We start from the raw sequence: 18,027 nt of genomic DNA on the forward strand, positions 1-18,027 counted from the left end.
AAAAAAAACACCAAGTGCTGTGTGGCGTCATCCCCCCAGACAAGGGAAATAATTATTTTTTCTATTTTGGCCTGAGAGGGGGATATGTCAGGCTGTCACATAAGGTACTGGTGTGCTCTCTCTCTCTCTCACCCCCTCCCTCCCTCTATCTCTCTCCTTCCCTCTCTCTCTCTCACTGTCCCCTCACACCAGAAGTGTCATGACTCTGGCAGAAAGTGTGAGACCCAAATTGGACGTCATTCAAGAATGTTAAGAAGCTCAGCTTTTGGAAGGAAAAGAGAAATAAACCCAAGATCTTACAAAAATACAGAAATCCGTTTTACCCCCAATTTTTTGTTGTTGTGTATGTGTGTGTCTGCATAAGATAAGGAGATCTGTTTTGGTTTATTCTAGTTGGCCAGTGTGTGTGTGCTATGATTGAGACACTGGGAGTCACAGGAGCGTTTGATTATCTGCACTCCTGAGGATGTCTCTCTTTCCCAGGCTTAACTCTTCCTCCCTTTCAGTATAAAATTGATGACTTGCAGCTTGCCCCCCCCCCCCCCCACACCACACACACACACACACACACACACACACACACACAGCACCAAAAAGGAAAAGTGCTTGACCACTGGAAAAGGGGGGAAAATTACAGAGGCTGGCTGGCTCTGTAGCCTAGCCGAGGAAGCTGGGCTGGAATGTAAGATGTCTTGGATTTATTGTCTCTCTCTCTCTCCCTCTTCCTCTCTCTCTCTCTCTCTCTCTCTCTCTGCTTAACCTCAACCCCTGCTTTTTCTGCGGTAGTAACTTCATTTCTCAATGTCGTAAATAAAGCCGGCTGTTGTCTGTGCCCAAGCTTATTTAACGGGGCCCTTGTCGACAAGCCCCAGCCATTAGTCGGGGCCCTTATCTGTTACCAGAAGAACACCAGACTTACATATTTTACAGGCCTCCTCTTTTTTTTTAAATGAGAGGCTCTTGTACACTTCATCCTTTTACAAATCTACTTACACGTTGAACCATAAATCCTCTTGTCAAAGTCAATGATGAGGAGAATAGTAAGAGAGTCTGGGGTTGGTTTGTGCAATGTTTTAACATGTTTGTGCGTCAGCGTTTTGCCAGTAATGTGTCAGTCACTGTGTCGGTTTAAAGGACTTGCTTGTAATTGCTTTTTGTAGATATTTCCATCTAAAGTGTTGCTGTGGGGAGAGTTGACGCACACATCCTCTCACTCACTATCAGCCCCTTTCTTGCTGTCTCAGGCTAAGGAGTGTCTCTTAAAGCAGCTGGTGCCAGGGAACCAAATCAGTGTGCCGCTGCCGTTTGGCTGGGACAGGAATGCCTGGGCTGGGGACGGCTGTGTTTGTACTTGTCACTCCTCAATTGCACTACCAGTGGTGTGTGGGGAGAGAGGGAGAGAGCTGTAGAAACACTTAGTTTAGCCTGTGTCATGTAGGCTGGATTGGATTTTCTGAAGGCCTCATTTGTCGCCTTGTTGCTTCTGAAAACATTTCCGGGGGTAGCCCAAGCCCCGGTTCAAGACTCTCTGATAATTGCGTGGGCTTTAGTGGAGGAATTGAGTTTTTTTTGTTTAGCTTGTTGCTTTACTCTCAGCTTCCAGACAAGGCAACATAAACCATTCCTTTTTACTATGCGTTCATTTTTGAGGAGAAAGACTGCAACGGTCACTCATTGCTAGTTAGCTTAGCTCAAACACTGGTAGTTAATGGGAAGTATCATTGTGCCTCTGCCGACAGTCAGAAGATAAACATTTACAACATTACCAAACGCTTCTTTTTGGCTTGTTGGGACTTTTTTGTTTACTGCTTTATGTTGCGTTTTATACTTTTTTGCACGTTATGACATTTTTAAATCAAATACATATCGGAAGGAAACCTGGCGCATGTTGAAAACCATCGTGGATATGCTTGTCAGAAGGTCAACGTACATGTTTGATTCTGAAATGACATAAGGTGTAAAAAATACAGAGGTAGTAATTGAACAAGTCCCAAAAAGCACACAGGACTGCTAAGTGATGTTGTAAAGTGTATCTTCTCACTGTCTGCGGAGGCAGGCTAATGTATCCAATTGACTATCAGTATTTGAGCTAAGCTCACAAGTGATTAGCAACCTTTGCCCATTTCTTCTTATAAAATGCAACAAGTGTCATATTTGTTGTAGTTTGGGCCACCATTTCTATCAGTCACGATAACACTGAATCACCAAAGGAATTTTTTAGATCAAGGAACAACAGTGCAGTCCAAATGGGCTAGAGACAGGGGCAGTAAACTGATAAGGAATGGCTGCAGATGCTGTGCAAGCGGATTAGGTATTTTTTTCACACATTGTCAATCCTTTCTGTCCATTTGCTGCTGTGTGTGTGTGTGTGTGTGTGTGTGTGTGTGTGTGTCTGATATTTGGCTAAAAGCTAAATCTAATACAAAGCATATCTTGTAAAGAAAGTAGTGTTTTTGGTACTTTGTCCCTTACAAATAAATGTTATCAAAGTAAACATTTAAAATTAAAAAAATGTTTGACATTGTGACAAACTGTCACGTTTTTTTTTAATTAAATGTCTTTCAAAACTTGAAGGGGAGCGGCTCTTGAATCGAGAAATTCAAATTATAAGTCAAAACTTTCAAACTGCAGCTCAAACAAAACACTGTGGAGAGCCATGTTGTTTAGCAGGCCAGTTATAATTAGGAGGTGTAGTTATAGCCTTACATTACTTAGTGCAAATGTAACACGTTGTTTTTGCAGAGGCAGATTTATGGCTTTATTCATTTTCAGAAAGAGGAACACTTCTATTGGATTGGAAACACAGTATAGGGGTTTAGGAATTAACAAGGAGAGGAAAAGAACACACCCTTAACTGCTGTGATAGGCGGGTTCGCTCATGGTGTAGTGTTATAAGCGCCCCCCTCTCCAAAACTGTCTAATAAAAGAAAAAATGCCCCAAAAAAAAAGGAAAAAGAAGAAATTCTGTTAAAGCAATGTAAAGATGAGTGAAGTTGTGTTTACTTTAGAAAGCTCTCTCCCCTCCATGGCTTCATAATCTGGGCTGTGGGATCCTCTTTTTTCTGATGGAGTGGTGGTTGCGATGGGAGATAGCTTCAGTCCCCTGCATACCGGCCACCCAGCAGAAGAGCTCTCGAAAAAAAAACTAAGACAAACACACACACACACACACACGCTGGCTTATCAGAATGTTTAAACAGCTCGACATGCTGGGAGAAAGCCCTGGTCTTAAGACGGGATCTAGGGCCTGTCTTTTTAACCTACCTGGAGGAAGGCCCTTCAGTGTCATTAACCACCGTCCATGGGGGAGTGTTGACACTGTAGCGTATCAGACAACTGAGACTAGACATGGCTTCTTTTGACGATTTGTCAAATGTTTTGGTCTTATCAGTGCCAAGATAAGTACAGTGAAAAGCATGCTAAACGTGATGAGTAAGCACCGTGTAGACTGTGTGTGTGTGTGTGTGTGTGTGTGTGTGTGTGTGTGTGTGTGTGTGTGTGTGTGTGTGTGTGTGTGTGTGTGTGTAGTGTGTAGTGTGTTTGCCTGGTCAGCATTCATCAGCACCCTCGCAGTCTCCTCTCACGGCTCTGTTTTCAATTACCGGGCTGGAAAAGAAGGTAAAAGTTTTGAGATAAAAATCATGTCTTTTTTTCCCCTCTCGAAAGGAAAGGAAAAAAAAGGTCTTGTTTCACGAGGCTGTGGCAGTGGGATAAATGGAGAATGACAGGGGGCTTTCATGTAGCTGTAATGGGGATACCCTGAGCACCGGGGCCCTTCCTTTTTCATAGCCTCTCTTCTGGAAGCTTTTCAAACACCAACACTGCGGATGCCTCTATCCTCCTACATCGGAGGCCTGTCACAGTAAGGTGGCGGTGGCCCATATATTGTATAAGAAAAGAGGAAATAAAGAAAAGGAGCGAGATGTGCAATCTTTTTGCTCATTTCCCCCAGTAGCTCATGAAAAATGCATTTTTTTGGGGGGGGGAGGTATAATTTGATCGTTTGTATGCACGGCTATTCGCAGACGTATAGAGAGATTTCTCACAGATTGTTAAAGAAATCATGTGTCCTAGATTGCCGTAAAAAAAAAAACTAAGCCTGTTTTGCACACGCGCGCACAGATTCAGATTCAGATTCAGATTCAGTCTTTATTGTCATTGTGCAAACAGTACAACGAAATTAGGGTGGTGCTCACCACCCACAGTGCAAATTAGCATACATGCATACACAGACAACAATAGGCAACAATAATTTAATAACTATGCTAAATAAAAAATCTGAGTGTCTGTTTAAGAAAAAAAATTATTAAAAATAGAGGATTTCATATGTCCAGTAGGGGACGGGGGGAGGGAGGGGGACGGGAGGGGGGGGGGGGGGGTTCAGGCATTTAATAGGCGAATAGCCCAGGGGTAAAAGGTATTCCGTAGCCTGTTTGTTCGGCTCCCAAGGGACCTGTATCTCCTACCGGAAGGGAGGAGTTGGAAATGGCTGTGGCCGGGGTGGGATGGGTCAGCCATGATGCTTCTTGCCCTATTTAGTCCACGGGAGGTTGCAATGTCCTCCAAGGAGGGCAGGGGGCAGCCAATGATTTTTCCTGCTGTCTTTATAACCCCCTGTAGGGTTTTCCTATCTTTGGCTGCGCAGTTTGCGTACCACACTGTTATGCCATACCCAAGAACGCTTTCAATGACAGAGTGGTAGAAGGTCTGCAGCAGCTTAGTCTCCACCTGGCATTTTCTCAACAGTCTTAGAAAATAAAGCCTCTGCTGAGCCTTACCAACCACCGCAGCCGTGTTGGTGTGCCAGGTTAGGTCCTTACTGACCTGCACCCCCAGACACTTAAAGGAGGAGACCCTCTCCACGCCGACCCCATCTATCTGCAGAGGGGCGAGGTCACCTCTCGTCCTGCTCCAGTCGAACACCATCTCCTTGGTTTTGCTGGTGTTCAGCAGGAGGTTATTAGCTGAATTAGCTCACACACACACACACACACACACACACACACACACACACACACACAGAGCTGCTCACTCGGGATTATATTCTGACTTTGAGGCTAAAGTAGCCTAGACTCTTAGCCTAGATATATTTGACTCTTTGCCGGTATTTTAAACGTTCATTTGACAAAGGCATGCGTTTCACAGTGAGGTGACTGGGAATCACTGTAATCGGTTTTGCCATTCACCTTCAGCCATTGTCAACTGTTTCTGTCCTATGTTACTTGGCAAGAATGGTGATTGGTTGACTTTAAAGTGTATCTTTTTAGGCGAGACACTACAGGCTAATTAGGGTAAAAATTGTAACCAAAAAAAAAACTGCCAAAAAAAATATCTTAAAAAAGGGGCGCCCTTAGCTCAGTTGGTAGGGCGCCCCCCCTCCCCCCCATGGGCCTCGGCCAGCAGCGGACCCGGGTTCGATTCCAGCCCGCGGTCGTTCTCTGCATGTCACTCCCCTCTCTGCCCCATTTCAACTCTGTCTCTACTCTATCAATAAAAAGCATTAAAAAAAAATGCCAAAATTGTAACTAAAAGATGTCCTCATGACACTTTGCCAGTTGGTTGCTTACAGTCAATCAGTACTTTTTTGTATTACAATTATTTCAGAAATTTTTGGATGAAATATGCATAATTATAAATATGGCCGTTTCTAACAAATTATGCAAAATAAACTAAAACTGTATTTGCCTGCAGTGTCTCAACTTAGATGACATTCTATCTCACCAAACGTTCAGTGATCATCAGTCTTTTCCTGGTTGGTCATATAGTTATGAGGTTTTGTTTATTGCCTTTGGTCAAAGGTAATATGTTGAAATGATCCATGAGCGTGGTCTTATCTCTCTTCTGCTCTACTGAAGAATGTTTTCCTGTAAGGGTTGGGGGCTTGTTGTAAACAAGGCAGACCCCTTCACTGACCTGCGGATTCATCAGAATATAATAATAGCCTTGTTATTTTCTTTTCCATTTTCATAGTGAGATTTTGTAGTGAGTCTAACCCTGGGTGATTGCTTCAACACGAGGTTTTTTTTTACCGATGGCATTTCAGTAAGATGGGAGAGGGGGGAGGGGAGGGGTCATTCAAGACGTAGAGGTTGTTTGTTCTGTCATGCCCTCTCTAGCAGACGGAGAAGTCAGGTGTGCAGAGTGTGTTTGCACAGGACTGATATCACCCGGAGACATACAGCTCCAGAAAAAAATTAAGACACCAGCCTGGATTTTTATAAAAATCTTCATCTCTACATTACTTATTGAAAAATTCTCTAAATCACACTGTTTTTATTGTGAATTTGGTAGAAATGTTGTCAGTAGTTTATATTATAAAACCAAAATGTTCATTCTACTCAAACATATGCCTCTAAATAGTAAAACAAGAGACACTGAACATTTGGAGTGGTCTCTTAATTTTTTCCGGAGCTGTATCTGGGGACATGTAACGACTGCTGACATCATCAGTGAATAGACACCTGTGTGAACTTGGCTCATTCTATAGACAATGCTGTAAAAAAAGTTTTATGAAAAAAAAAAAAAGAATTGTATAATTTGACCTCTAACAGGACAATTGCTCTTTGGTGGAACTATCCACAAATCACATGTGGACACTGTGACGAGGGCTCATATTTAAGGGGGCAACACTGCCTTTTAAAATGTTCTTATCATTTAGTAAAACATGATACATTGTTTAAATTTAGCTGTTACACTTCACCTGCAAATGTCATTAATAAACCAAGAGTGTTGGGGTGAAACGAGGGGTTTATAACTTCTCATCTTCTTACAGTGTATTTTTTCTTTCTTTTTGCAGCGTGCGGCCGTGGTTTCTACAAGTCTTCGTCCCAGGAGCTGCAGTGTTCGCGCTGCCCGGCGCACAGCTTCAATGACAGGGAGGGCTCCTGGAGATGTGACTGTGAGGACGGATACTACCGAGCCCTGTCCGACCCGCCCGCCGTGGCCTGCACCAGTAAGTCTAGCTAGCCACACATGCCAAAGGGCATAAAAAACATAAAGAAAAACACACACACACACACACTCGGGAGCCCACACCTGTTATTTTTTCTACTCTTAAATCTTCATTGACACAATTTTTGACATTAACATTCCAGTTGCTACAACATGATAAAATATTTATAAATATAAGAACAACATTAAAAGAAAAAAACAACCTGCTTGGGAACTGCTTTCTTTTTCTTAAGCCTGTTACATATTTCCGCGAGAAGAAAGAACAAAGTTCTCGGTGACAGAGCTGAGAGAAGTTCTTTCTGATCTGACATTACATACTTCACCAGCACTCAACTGCTGAACTCCTCACCACGGCGCGTTGTTACCATGGTAACTGACTCAGTAGCGCCAGCTGATTTTCCTCAACGGGCACTTCGCTTTCCTCATTGACTTCAGACTGACCAATCACATAATACTTCTCGGACAAGCTGCGAGAAGAAAGTTCGGCCCGGACGATGTGTCGAGAACAAGCTGCGAGAACAGCTAAACAAGAGCTGAGAGAAGAAAATGACGTAATTTTCTTCTCGCAGCACTGTCACCGAGAACTTTGTTCTTTCTTCTTGTGGAGTATGTTACAGGCTTTACTGATACATTATTGAGGATGAATGTATCTATCAGTTATTGTTCCAGTGCAATGTCTTCATTTTGAGTCCTGGTATAGAGTCCATTTTTCCCCAATTTTTCCTTTCCAATTGTGCTTCTTGAAGTCTCAGTCAATGTCTCCATTACAAAAATATCTTCAACAATAGTTAGATTGTGATGACTGATTTTTCCGTTGGTGGTGTCAATGTCTGGTGATAGCTTTCTTGCTCTGCTACTAGCAGAATTTTGATAAAATACAGTATATACATCCTTTGCAATATCATTTTCCTTTTGAAGTGTACATAGATAGAGCAGCAAACTACTGTCGAGGGACCTGGTATCTATTGAGCCCTGGAACTGTTCAGTCCTGCAGTGAGTCTTGCAGTGGAAAAGCCCCAGATGTGTTCCATATAGCAGTCCCCCTCGTTCCTCCCCCCCCTTTAGCATGTCATTCTAATTATGTTTTGCAGGCTTTTGCCATGTCTGTTTTCTGTCTTAGCTGCTTTGCTAATGATGAAAGTGAGCAATTTGCCATTTCCCGTCTGAAAGATTGCAATTACAGTCAGCAAAAGCCCAGGCAGCACCCACCCCTTGTGTCTTCATTTGGTCCTGGCCAGTGTAACCCTGTTAGCTGACAGGCCCTTGATGGCTTATTTACACAGGGCCAAGGGGATTTCTTTATGCTGAAGGAGGGACGGGGCTGGCTGACTTGCTTCCAAATCTAAAAAAAAACATGTTTATTTTCAATGCGCTGCTTTGATTTGATTTTCCTCGAATGGCCGTCAGCTACTGTGCACTGTGGGAGTGGCACATGGCAGGCAGGGGGCTAATGTTAGCAGCCGGCGCTATCGGTAGAGGTAAACAACACATAGACACTTAATCTCTCTACCTTATCAGTGTGCCTCCACCATGCTACTGATAATGTATCAAAAGACATGCCGGGATAGGTCCATGCACTGGCTTCTGGCTGCTAGGTCAACAGCTATGTCCGTCTTCTTCTTTTGACATATCTATTAAGAGAGAAAGGAGGGAAGGACATTAATGTTTCATACTGTGCTGTTTTTAATTTGTACCATTTTTATGTTCATTAAAAAGCAACCAAAACAGATCTGCTTATGTAGGGGGAAATCAGCATGCCTGGTCCACATCCTGAGCTGCTTTTTCCCCCAACACCCCCAAAGTAGGCCAAGTCAGAATCTCTAAAGTGTGTGCGTGTGTGTGCGCGCGTTTATGACAGAGAGACTGCTTTGAGTTATGCAAATAGTGGAATGTTATAGCGCCGCATTCGCTTCCCGTTGCATTAAATCAGATAATCAAATGGACAGGATTATACAGTTTTGGAAATTGTTATACATTTCATCTATAAAAAACTATGCTTTGTCACTTGGGTAACATATATCTGCCTCTGCCTGTCTCAAAACCACCTTCCATTTTGTTTCAACATATTCAGCAGTGCACAGGTGTGTTTTATGTTGCCAGATGTGCGTTATTATGTCTTGGATTATTTTGCACAAGGCTCAAAAGTATACACTTTAGCTTCTTTACTGCTGAGAAAATAATGTATCTGCTAGTTTGTAGGTTTATTATATATTTAGTGAGCATATATTATCAGGAAAAGCTATTTTAATTCAAATGGTGGGTATGATTGAGATACGAGAGGATTTTTAAGATCATGAGTATATGTAAGAAAGTGTGTATATATATATATATCGCCTATATATTTATTTAACATTGAGTTTCTTTGGTGACTCGTCTATAGTTTGCAACTGTCATAAAACTTAAAATTCCAATAGCTTTGTCTCATGATTAAAACAAAACACAAACGTAGCATCCCCTCAACAGGAGAACATGTTTGTATGCTGCTTGTAGTACGACTCAACTAACTGTATGAGGAAAAAGTCATCTGCATTTTCTTCTAATTGTTACTTGTGGCTGCTGTAGAGCAAAACGCTGCATACTATTGTTTTAGTTACACGTTGACGAATGGTTATTGTCTGATGAAGGAAATTAGTAAGTGTTTTACAAGGCTCACAGTTGTCTGTTTAACTCCAGCCGTCTTGACACAGAAAAGGGGACATAACTCAGGCTAAACTAAATTGAGTCTGGCCCAATGACCACAAACCACCAATCTCTCCCTCTGTACAGCACAGAGGCAGCCATACATATCCTGTCCTAAAAGACAGGTCCATTACTCACTTCTCCAACCAGCCTAATCAGATGTTAACGCTTCACTCTAACACACACACGCACGCACACACACACACACACACACACACACACACACACACACACACACACACACACACACACACACACACACACACACACACACACACACACACACACACACACACACACACACACACACACACACACACACACACACACACACACACACACACACACACACACACACACACACACACTTCATATCAAGGGCAGGACTCTCATACAGTATGGTAAGAAGAACAGGAGAAAAAGTTCTCCCTACTACTTGGCAGTGTGTGTCCTCTGGCTGTTCCCTTCTGGGTAATAATCACCTTGGCCAAAGTAGCGCTAGTAATTACTAAAGTTTGCCCTAATGCACACAGTTCCATTATTCATTTTTCATTAACTTTCTGGTCTTGCACTTGATGACCCCCCCCCCCCCCCCCCCCCCATATACCATGGTATGTAAATATGTATTTTTAACTTGTATGAACAGTCGAACCTCATTCTCCCCAGCAATAATTTGTGCATGGCTTTTTTTCCGTACGTGCACGTCCCCATTCGCGGCTGGATTAAGTCGGTGTGACCAATAGTGACTGTGATTTGCCTTTGCCTTGTCCAAACCAGGAGTGAAGGAGTAATTGAAAAGGAATTTGGACTGCCCTGAGTAAATAGCTTGATTGACAGACTTTTTTAATAGGGGGGTTTGTGTAGAGCTTCCACCATCACTGGCCCTTAGCAAAACACTGAGATGTGAGGTCTCTGGCACACACAGATTAGTGTATGGGGATTATAGAGGAAATGAGATGAAGATGTAATAGAGAGAGGGACTTCAAAAGCCAAAAATCTACGCTGAATAAAGATGAGGCTAGAAGTTACAAAAAAAACACATCTCCACATACATTGTTTTACCAATGTGCTGTGTGTTGAGAATGCGGCCAAAGGGGATTTTATTTTGCTGCTTTTGTCCTGCTGAATGTTTGTCCAGGGCCATTCATTCATTCATTCATTCATTCATATGCAAAGTTGTGAGAAAAATCAAGATATATGTGGAAGAGCATGGGGAGGCTTTTTTTTTCCTCCAGAGGCGAGGCACACATTCTGGAGCTGTTGACAGGTTGGGAAGTGAGCATCAATCATGCAACAGCTGTGAGCGCTGCTTGGTGCAGGCCAGGGGGCTGGAGAAGGGTTAGCAGTTGTCTCCTCCCGACCCCCCCCCCCCCCCCCCCCACCCCCTCTCTCTGCCCTCCCCCCCGCCCCCCATTAGAAATGTGCCACCTCAACAAGTTGACATCCAGCAGAGGGTTCCATCTTGCCTGGAGTTGCTAGGGGAACTGAGTGTGGTTCTAGAGGCTGCTGTCAGAGCCAGTGTTAAGGTCAATTTTCTAAAACATTTGATATCTTCTTTTGCACTGTAGGCCTACTGTCAGACTGAAGCTCAGGCCAAGATTCTCCCACAGGAATGAATGTACACTTAATCCACCCGTGTCCTATCTTCAGGTGCATTTACTTTAGGTTTTACACCATCGGACTGAACTGTTGCTGTGTACACAACCTACTTTGTGCTACCCAGTACGTTTACCGGGCATCATAGGACATCTATTTATTGCCTTAGTCTGTTTACATGTTAGTCCGACAGAAATCGTCGTACATTACATTAACATTACACAGCTATTGTTGCATGTAAATAGAGGTTTTTGACAAAATGCACTTTAACATGCAAGACCTCAACTATAAATAAGGCCACAATGCTGGAAGTATGGTTTAGGTATACATGTAGAAGAATTCCCTGAAGTGCCCTTCAGTGAACTAAACAAAATTGCAATATATGATGAAATAAATGAAATTGTTAAAAAACAAGCCAAACCAGCACACCAAAATGACCACATCTGAATGCTTTGATATTATTTACTCGGGTGCAATAATTGGATGTGATACTGATCAAAACATATAGCAAGTCTTTCCCCATCCTAATGCACATTTAAATGCAATGTAAATTGCTGAGTGCACTTTTTTACAGAAGAGTCCATGCAAAGGACTGGATCTATTTCATTTAAAACCAGAAGACTAGACATAACCAACCACACATAAATAAATCCTAAGAGTGAATGCAAATACATCACTCTCACGGTAAGACCACTTACAATGGCTTCAGTCATGGATCTAACATGTATTGTTTCACAGACACAACACAGTGTTGACGTAGCAGCTAAATTCATTCATTTATTAACCTTTAATTTTACCAGGAATGTTCCCATTGCGATTTAACATTTTCAAGGGAGTCCTGGCCAAAAAAACTAAAACTAAAACTAAATTAAAATGCTTCTCCAGTCTCATCTCCTGCATGCTTTCCCCCTGATACGAAGCTCTCTTGCTGCAACCCACATCATTAGAGGCTCAGGTCGCGGGGTCACAACACACATTTGTAAAGTGAGGATTACCTCGTGGGTGATTTGAATAGCACTCACCCCTGCCGCCCCCCTTCTATCCCCAACACATCTCCCCCCAATTAAGAGCCTGCCTGGCCAGCTAATAGGCTGTGGAGGGGTCAACGCTAGCCCCCCGAGCAACAACTCTCAAGGCCCATAAGCACCAGATTCTTCTCACCCTAAGCTTGGATTTACTCCAGCTCTCTGTGTGGAGAAGGGCTTTGAAACCTGACCTAAAAAATGATCACTTCAGTTGGCTATATTGGTAGCTAACTAAAGCAGTGGATCATACTTCTTTGCAATTGAAGGCTGTTAAAGATTCTCTTTTAGACATTTGCTTGCTTTTATTAAGACAGTTTGGAGAGACATAGATGAAATGGTAAATGGACTCCACTTATATAGTGCTTTTCCCTGGTTTTTCACAGACTCAAAGCGCTTTACATTGTTTTGTACACATTCACCCAATCACACACACATTCATACACCGATAGCAGCAGCTACCACGCAGGGTGAAAGCTAACTATCGGGAGCAATTCGGGGTTCAATGTCCCAAGGACACTTCGAAATGTGGCGGGGAGACGGGGGATCGAACCACCGACCCTGCACTTTTTTTCTCACCATTTTTACACGTGGGAGTTCTTTATTTTATCCCTCAAAATCGCAAGTTCTGCTTCAAATCTGTTTCATGCAAATGATGGTATAAGCAGGACAAACATAAACTGTGTGGGCAAAATATTCTATATTCATGCACAACAGAGAAAAATACCCACGCACGCTCACCAATACTTGTTCACATTTGGTTAGAGGGAGGAAGCTAACAGTATAGCCAGTGATTGAGACATTTCAGGCTGTGGGGGGACTCCGGTAGACTAATCCGTGAAATGACACTTGACTGGGAGGAGGGAGAAGAGAGGGGAGAACACGGAAAGATAAGACAGAGTGGGGGACAGTGAGAGACATAGGAAGAAAGACTCAAAAGGAGAGAGAAAGAGAGAGAGAGAGAGCGACAAGCCCCTAAGCTAAAAGGGTTGAGATGACAGACAGAAAGACAGATAGACAGACAGGCGTAAATCTGTGCTGTAGGTGTAATGGGGGGGTGGACAGCAGACCAGGTTTAGATTCCCAAAGTTCAGACAGACAGAGCGTTTTACAGAGAAACAAGTGGAAGAAGAAGAAATAGTAGAGGGGTTTGGTGTCTTTTAAAACAAACTGGGTCCGTTATAGTTACCTGCATGGTGAGACCTGCCCCCAACTTGCACCAGGAGCTTCACATTCGCTTCTCTGCCGCATCTCACTCTGGACTTTCTCCAGTCTCCGTGGGGAGGAGCCCAGCCATGTCCGTTAGTGGAAGGCAGCCCCTGATTGGTTCATGTACTCATCAATCTAGCCTCCAGTCAGACCGGACCCTCCCCACTTTATGTCTGTTAGTGGAAGGCAGCCCCTGATTGGTTCATGTAGTCGTTGACGTCAAAAACATTGATCGAATTTTAAGCTAATGTGGTGTAACTGTGGTGACGTTCATGTGAACCTCGTTCAACACAATAGCTCTGCACACATTGGATTGTCCATTTCTGAAAAGACATAAGTCCCACAGATCCAGGGTCAGTCCAATCTAATTTCCTTTGGCCTCTTGTTGTAGAGAAATCACTGCTTTGATCTGTGGCACCTGGGACCCGAATGGAAGAGTGGACTTAGGTCGAGGGTTAAGGTTAGGGCAAGGGTTAGGCAAGTATTGGTTATGGTTGGTGCAAGTCTCCAGGTAATGAATGTTAGTCTATGTAATGTCCTCGGAAGCGATGAAAAGACAACCGTGTGTGTGTGTGTGTGTGTGTGTGTGTGTGAGTGTCTGTTTGCGTGGGCGTCTCAGTGTGTATGATCTGAGGTCACACCTTCCCCCTTGTCCTTGAGGGAAGATTGGGAGCGCAGGGTCGAGTGTGGGTTCACAGAGCCTGAAGTCGAGTGGCGCTATCGGCCAGTCACTGGTCTCCACTTCACCTGCCACAGGTGGCTCTTTGATCTCCAGTCTGTCTCATACCCTCTCCGGTAACCATGAAGATGGATGGAAAAAACAACAACAACTGAGTGATGTATTAATGAGCCTAAATATTATAATAGCAGTTGGCTGCTCTTTTGCATATTCATCATGACCCTTTTTTTTGTTGAGTTAATGTGACAACTCGTTAGCCTCATAGCATAATTGCCTAAATCATATTTACTCTACTCTACTTTTACTCTACATCTACTCTATTCTACATCTACTTTTTGTTAGCCTAATAGCATAATTGCCTAAGTCATATTTTAAGGGTTATAGAGTAGGGTAAAGTAGATGTAGAGTAGAGTAGAGAAGATGTAGAATAGAGTAGATTAAAAGTAGAGTAGAGTAAATATGATTTAGGCAATTATGCTATGAGGCTAACGATATCCTACCCGGTAACCATGAATATGGATGGAAAAACAACAACAACTAAGTGATGTATTAAGGAGCCTAAATATCATAAAAGCAGTTTGTTGCTCTTTTGCATATTCTGCTTTGTTGAGTTAATGTGACAAATGTTTAATGAGACGACGAGAGCTCTTCGATATGACCTATAAAATAGTATTTCCTGAGAACGATTTTAATTCTCCCACTGAAGATTGCTCCTAAACATTCATATAAAAAAGGGGGGTGGGGGGGTTTATGTGTATCCGCATCTGGGGCCATAAAAACCAACAGCCCGGAATTTTAAAAGATGAAAGTGGAGCAATTTGTTATTCATTGTTTTTTACGAGACGAGCTAATCTGTCATGTCATTACGTAGAACATTTGGAGGTGAATGGTCTGTGGCCCGCTCTCAATGCCAGGGGAATGGCTGTTATCGTGTGTCAATGGGAAGTTGTACAAGGCAGTTACAGGGCTGGTGATAATACAGGTTTTAAATCCTGTCGGTCAATTCTTTAGATGAGAGTGTTTACTCACTCCCCCTTTTTTTTGGAAGACATAAACTCTAACCCTGCGTTCCAATCCCCATACTTCCCTATTATTCATTCAATATGCCAGAAAAAAGATTTAGGATGTCCCAATTCATGCACGTCAATTGTAGTATGCTTAAAATACACAAATGCCCCTCTAACTCCAATAGCATTTTGGAGTATTCGTCTTTATTCTTGACAAGGATGGTTGTGTATCTTTGGAGAAACAGAAAGACATAGTTAACGTGGGTGTCTTGATGGCCCTGCTTAGCACTTGTCTGACCATGTAACCATGTCTCAATCATTTTCCATAGCAGCTGCAGATTGTATGCTGATATTAACACTCGTTATTTAAACAAAGCTCTTCTACAGTCCATCTGGATGATTCACCGGCTATGTTTTTGCATACATGAATACACTCTATTAAAAAAAGCAATCATGTTTGTTTCAGGATTCAAATATGAGAGTCTGGTTAGGGGCTGCACTAATCCTTATTTTGGTATAAACAATGGGTTAGATTACCATGTGTAATGTGAACACCCACATCAAATTAGCAGCCACCCCCCCCTCCCTTTTGCCATCTTTCAGCTAATGGTTTTCATCATCGTCATCTTCAACCGCTTATCCGAAATCGGGTCGCGGGGGCAGCAGCTTAAGCAGGGAGCCCCAAACTTCTCTTTCCCGGGCCACAATGGTTTTCAGTTTACGTGAATTAAATGGACTTACAGTTCAAAGTCACAATTCAAGTTGATGAAGGGTTGTATCTGTGTTGGGTTGACTACACTTCTAAACTAGCAATACAGTACATTGCTTCCACAATCTAATATCAACATTTTTTAAAGTCATAATAGAAAAAGTATTTTAAGACTGGCGTGGAGTTCTTCTCCCCTAAGTGGCCAGAAGCAAAGATGAAAGTAGCTTTGAAATGTAAGCCAACTGCCAGCTATAGCTCACAAAGCAGTACTGAGATGGTGAATAGAAGTTATAAAACCTAAGGATTTGAGATCACCTAACAACAACATGGTTACATTTTACATTTACAATGTAGCTAGTTGCTTTGTTGTTTTAATTTTTTGTTAATAAAAGAACAGCCTCAAGTCTGATCCCTTATGATGTCAGGATCATTGCTAACCCATAATTATAAGAAATAAAAAAGTCAGTAAGACATTCGGTCAGCTTATAACTAAAACATTGTTTTCAATTACAATTGTCCCATGATTTATTCACTGTGATAATGAGTTGAACAGTGTAAAGGATGGTGAGGTAACGATGAGAAGAAATGGAAGTGGGGGGGGTGGGTTAGACGGGTGCAATGTCCCTGGGATAGCAATTCATAAAAACTCTGAACTCTGACGACGGAATGATTCTCCCTTTTGAATGTCGTTGGGCTCCACTCTTTTGATTTCACAGACCTCTTAACACTGACCTTGGTGCCTGCCAGAGCTCACTTCCTTTCACTGCTGCCTACCTGTTCTATTTTTTTCTGGATCTTGGAGTCTTATTATAATTGAGTGTGAGTAGTTTGGCTCTAGGGCTGGAGCTGGCATAATGTCCTATAGTGGAATCTTTATTCTTCTCTCAGAACAGTGAAAGCAAAGATCCAGTTAAATCAATGCACACTCTCTTGGCTTGTCACTTTCCTTGGCCACCCCCAGTCATTTCATTCTGGCTAGGCATGGGCCAAGAACTGGTTTCAAGGTATACCGCAGTTTGAAAAACTCTAGGTTTCAAAACCAATATTTTTTTCCGTCATACCGTTCTAAGGTATTAGTATCAATCTTGTTTAGAATAATTAAATTATTTATTGTATTATGTTATCATACAAGTTTATACATGTTCAGAACATACTACAGGGCCTATGTTATTTAAAAATAAACGATTATGTTCGGCCACATTTCTTTCTGTTTTTTACCCAGACATTTGAAAATAACACATTCGAGATCACTATACTGTAACACCGTGGTATTTTAGCTTAAGGTTATCATACTGTCAGAACATATCATACCGGCCCCCATGCCTAATTCTGTCTTCTTGTGTCCTCCTACCTCTTTTGACAGGACCTCCGTCAGCTCCACAGCACCTGGTCTACAACATCAACCAGACCAGTGTGAGCCTGGAGTGGGGCCCGCCAGCGGACACGGGCGGCCGCAACGACGTGACGTACCGGGTGATCTGCCGGCGCTGCAGCTGGGAGCCGGAGGAGTGTGTGGCGTGCGGGGCCAACGTGGCCTACTCTCCGGCCCAGTCCGGGCTAGTGGACACGTACGTGAGCGCCGTGGACCTGCTGGCACACGCCAACTACACCTTCGAGGTGGAGGCCGTCAACGGGGTGTCCGACCTCAGCCGCACACAGAGGCTCTTCGCCGCCGTTAGCATCGCCACCGGTCAAGCAGGTACGGAGACTCTTATATCTAACTGTTTTTATTTAAAAAATAAACAAATTTAGGATTGTTTTTGGCATTTTCTTTCTATTATTAGAACATTTTGGAGAGATAGAGATGAAATGGGGCAGGGAGGGGAATGGCATGTGGGATTGCTCTAACCGCTACACAACCCCTTACATCAAACAGTGTATTGCTAGTGTTGATATGTACATGGGGAATACACAGCACCTTGTGTTTTTTAATGGAAGGAAATGTGACCTTTTTATGAAAATATTTTGATCTTCTGACCTTCAGTGAAATTTTGCAAGGTTCATTTCACGCAATACAAATTGTTCCACAGTTTAGGAATGAAACATTTTAATCTTCCTTTGCAAGAGTTACATACAGTAAGATTGATACCAACATCATGTGTGTGTGTGTTTAAAGAGCTCAAGACCACCGGCAAATAGCCTAGCTTAGCCTACAGCCAAAGACAAAAACAGGAG

The 18,027-nt window shown here is 42.8% G+C and overlaps 1 protein-coding gene across 2 annotated transcripts in view; it reads left to right on the top strand.

Annotated features, from left to right (window-relative positions):
• The window catches only part of epha7 (eph receptor A7), a 105,783-nt gene that overhangs the window by 16,933 nt on the left and 70,823 nt on the right, over window positions 1–18,027 (top strand). For both annotated transcript variants that reach the window (XM_080048005.1, XM_080048006.1), the window contains exons 3-4: window positions 6,797–6,952; window positions 17,216–17,551. In XM_080048005.1, the coding sequence (XP_079904131.1) occupies window positions 6,797–6,952; window positions 17,216–17,551 (492 nt within the window). The remainder of the gene's footprint in view (window positions 1–6,796; window positions 6,953–17,215; window positions 17,552–18,027) is intronic.

Source organism: Ammodytes marinus (assembly GCF_949987685.1).
Source record: "Ammodytes marinus genome assembly, chromosome: 19".
NCBI classification, from domain to species: domain Eukaryota; kingdom Metazoa; phylum Chordata; class Actinopteri; order Uranoscopiformes; family Ammodytidae; genus Ammodytes; species Ammodytes marinus.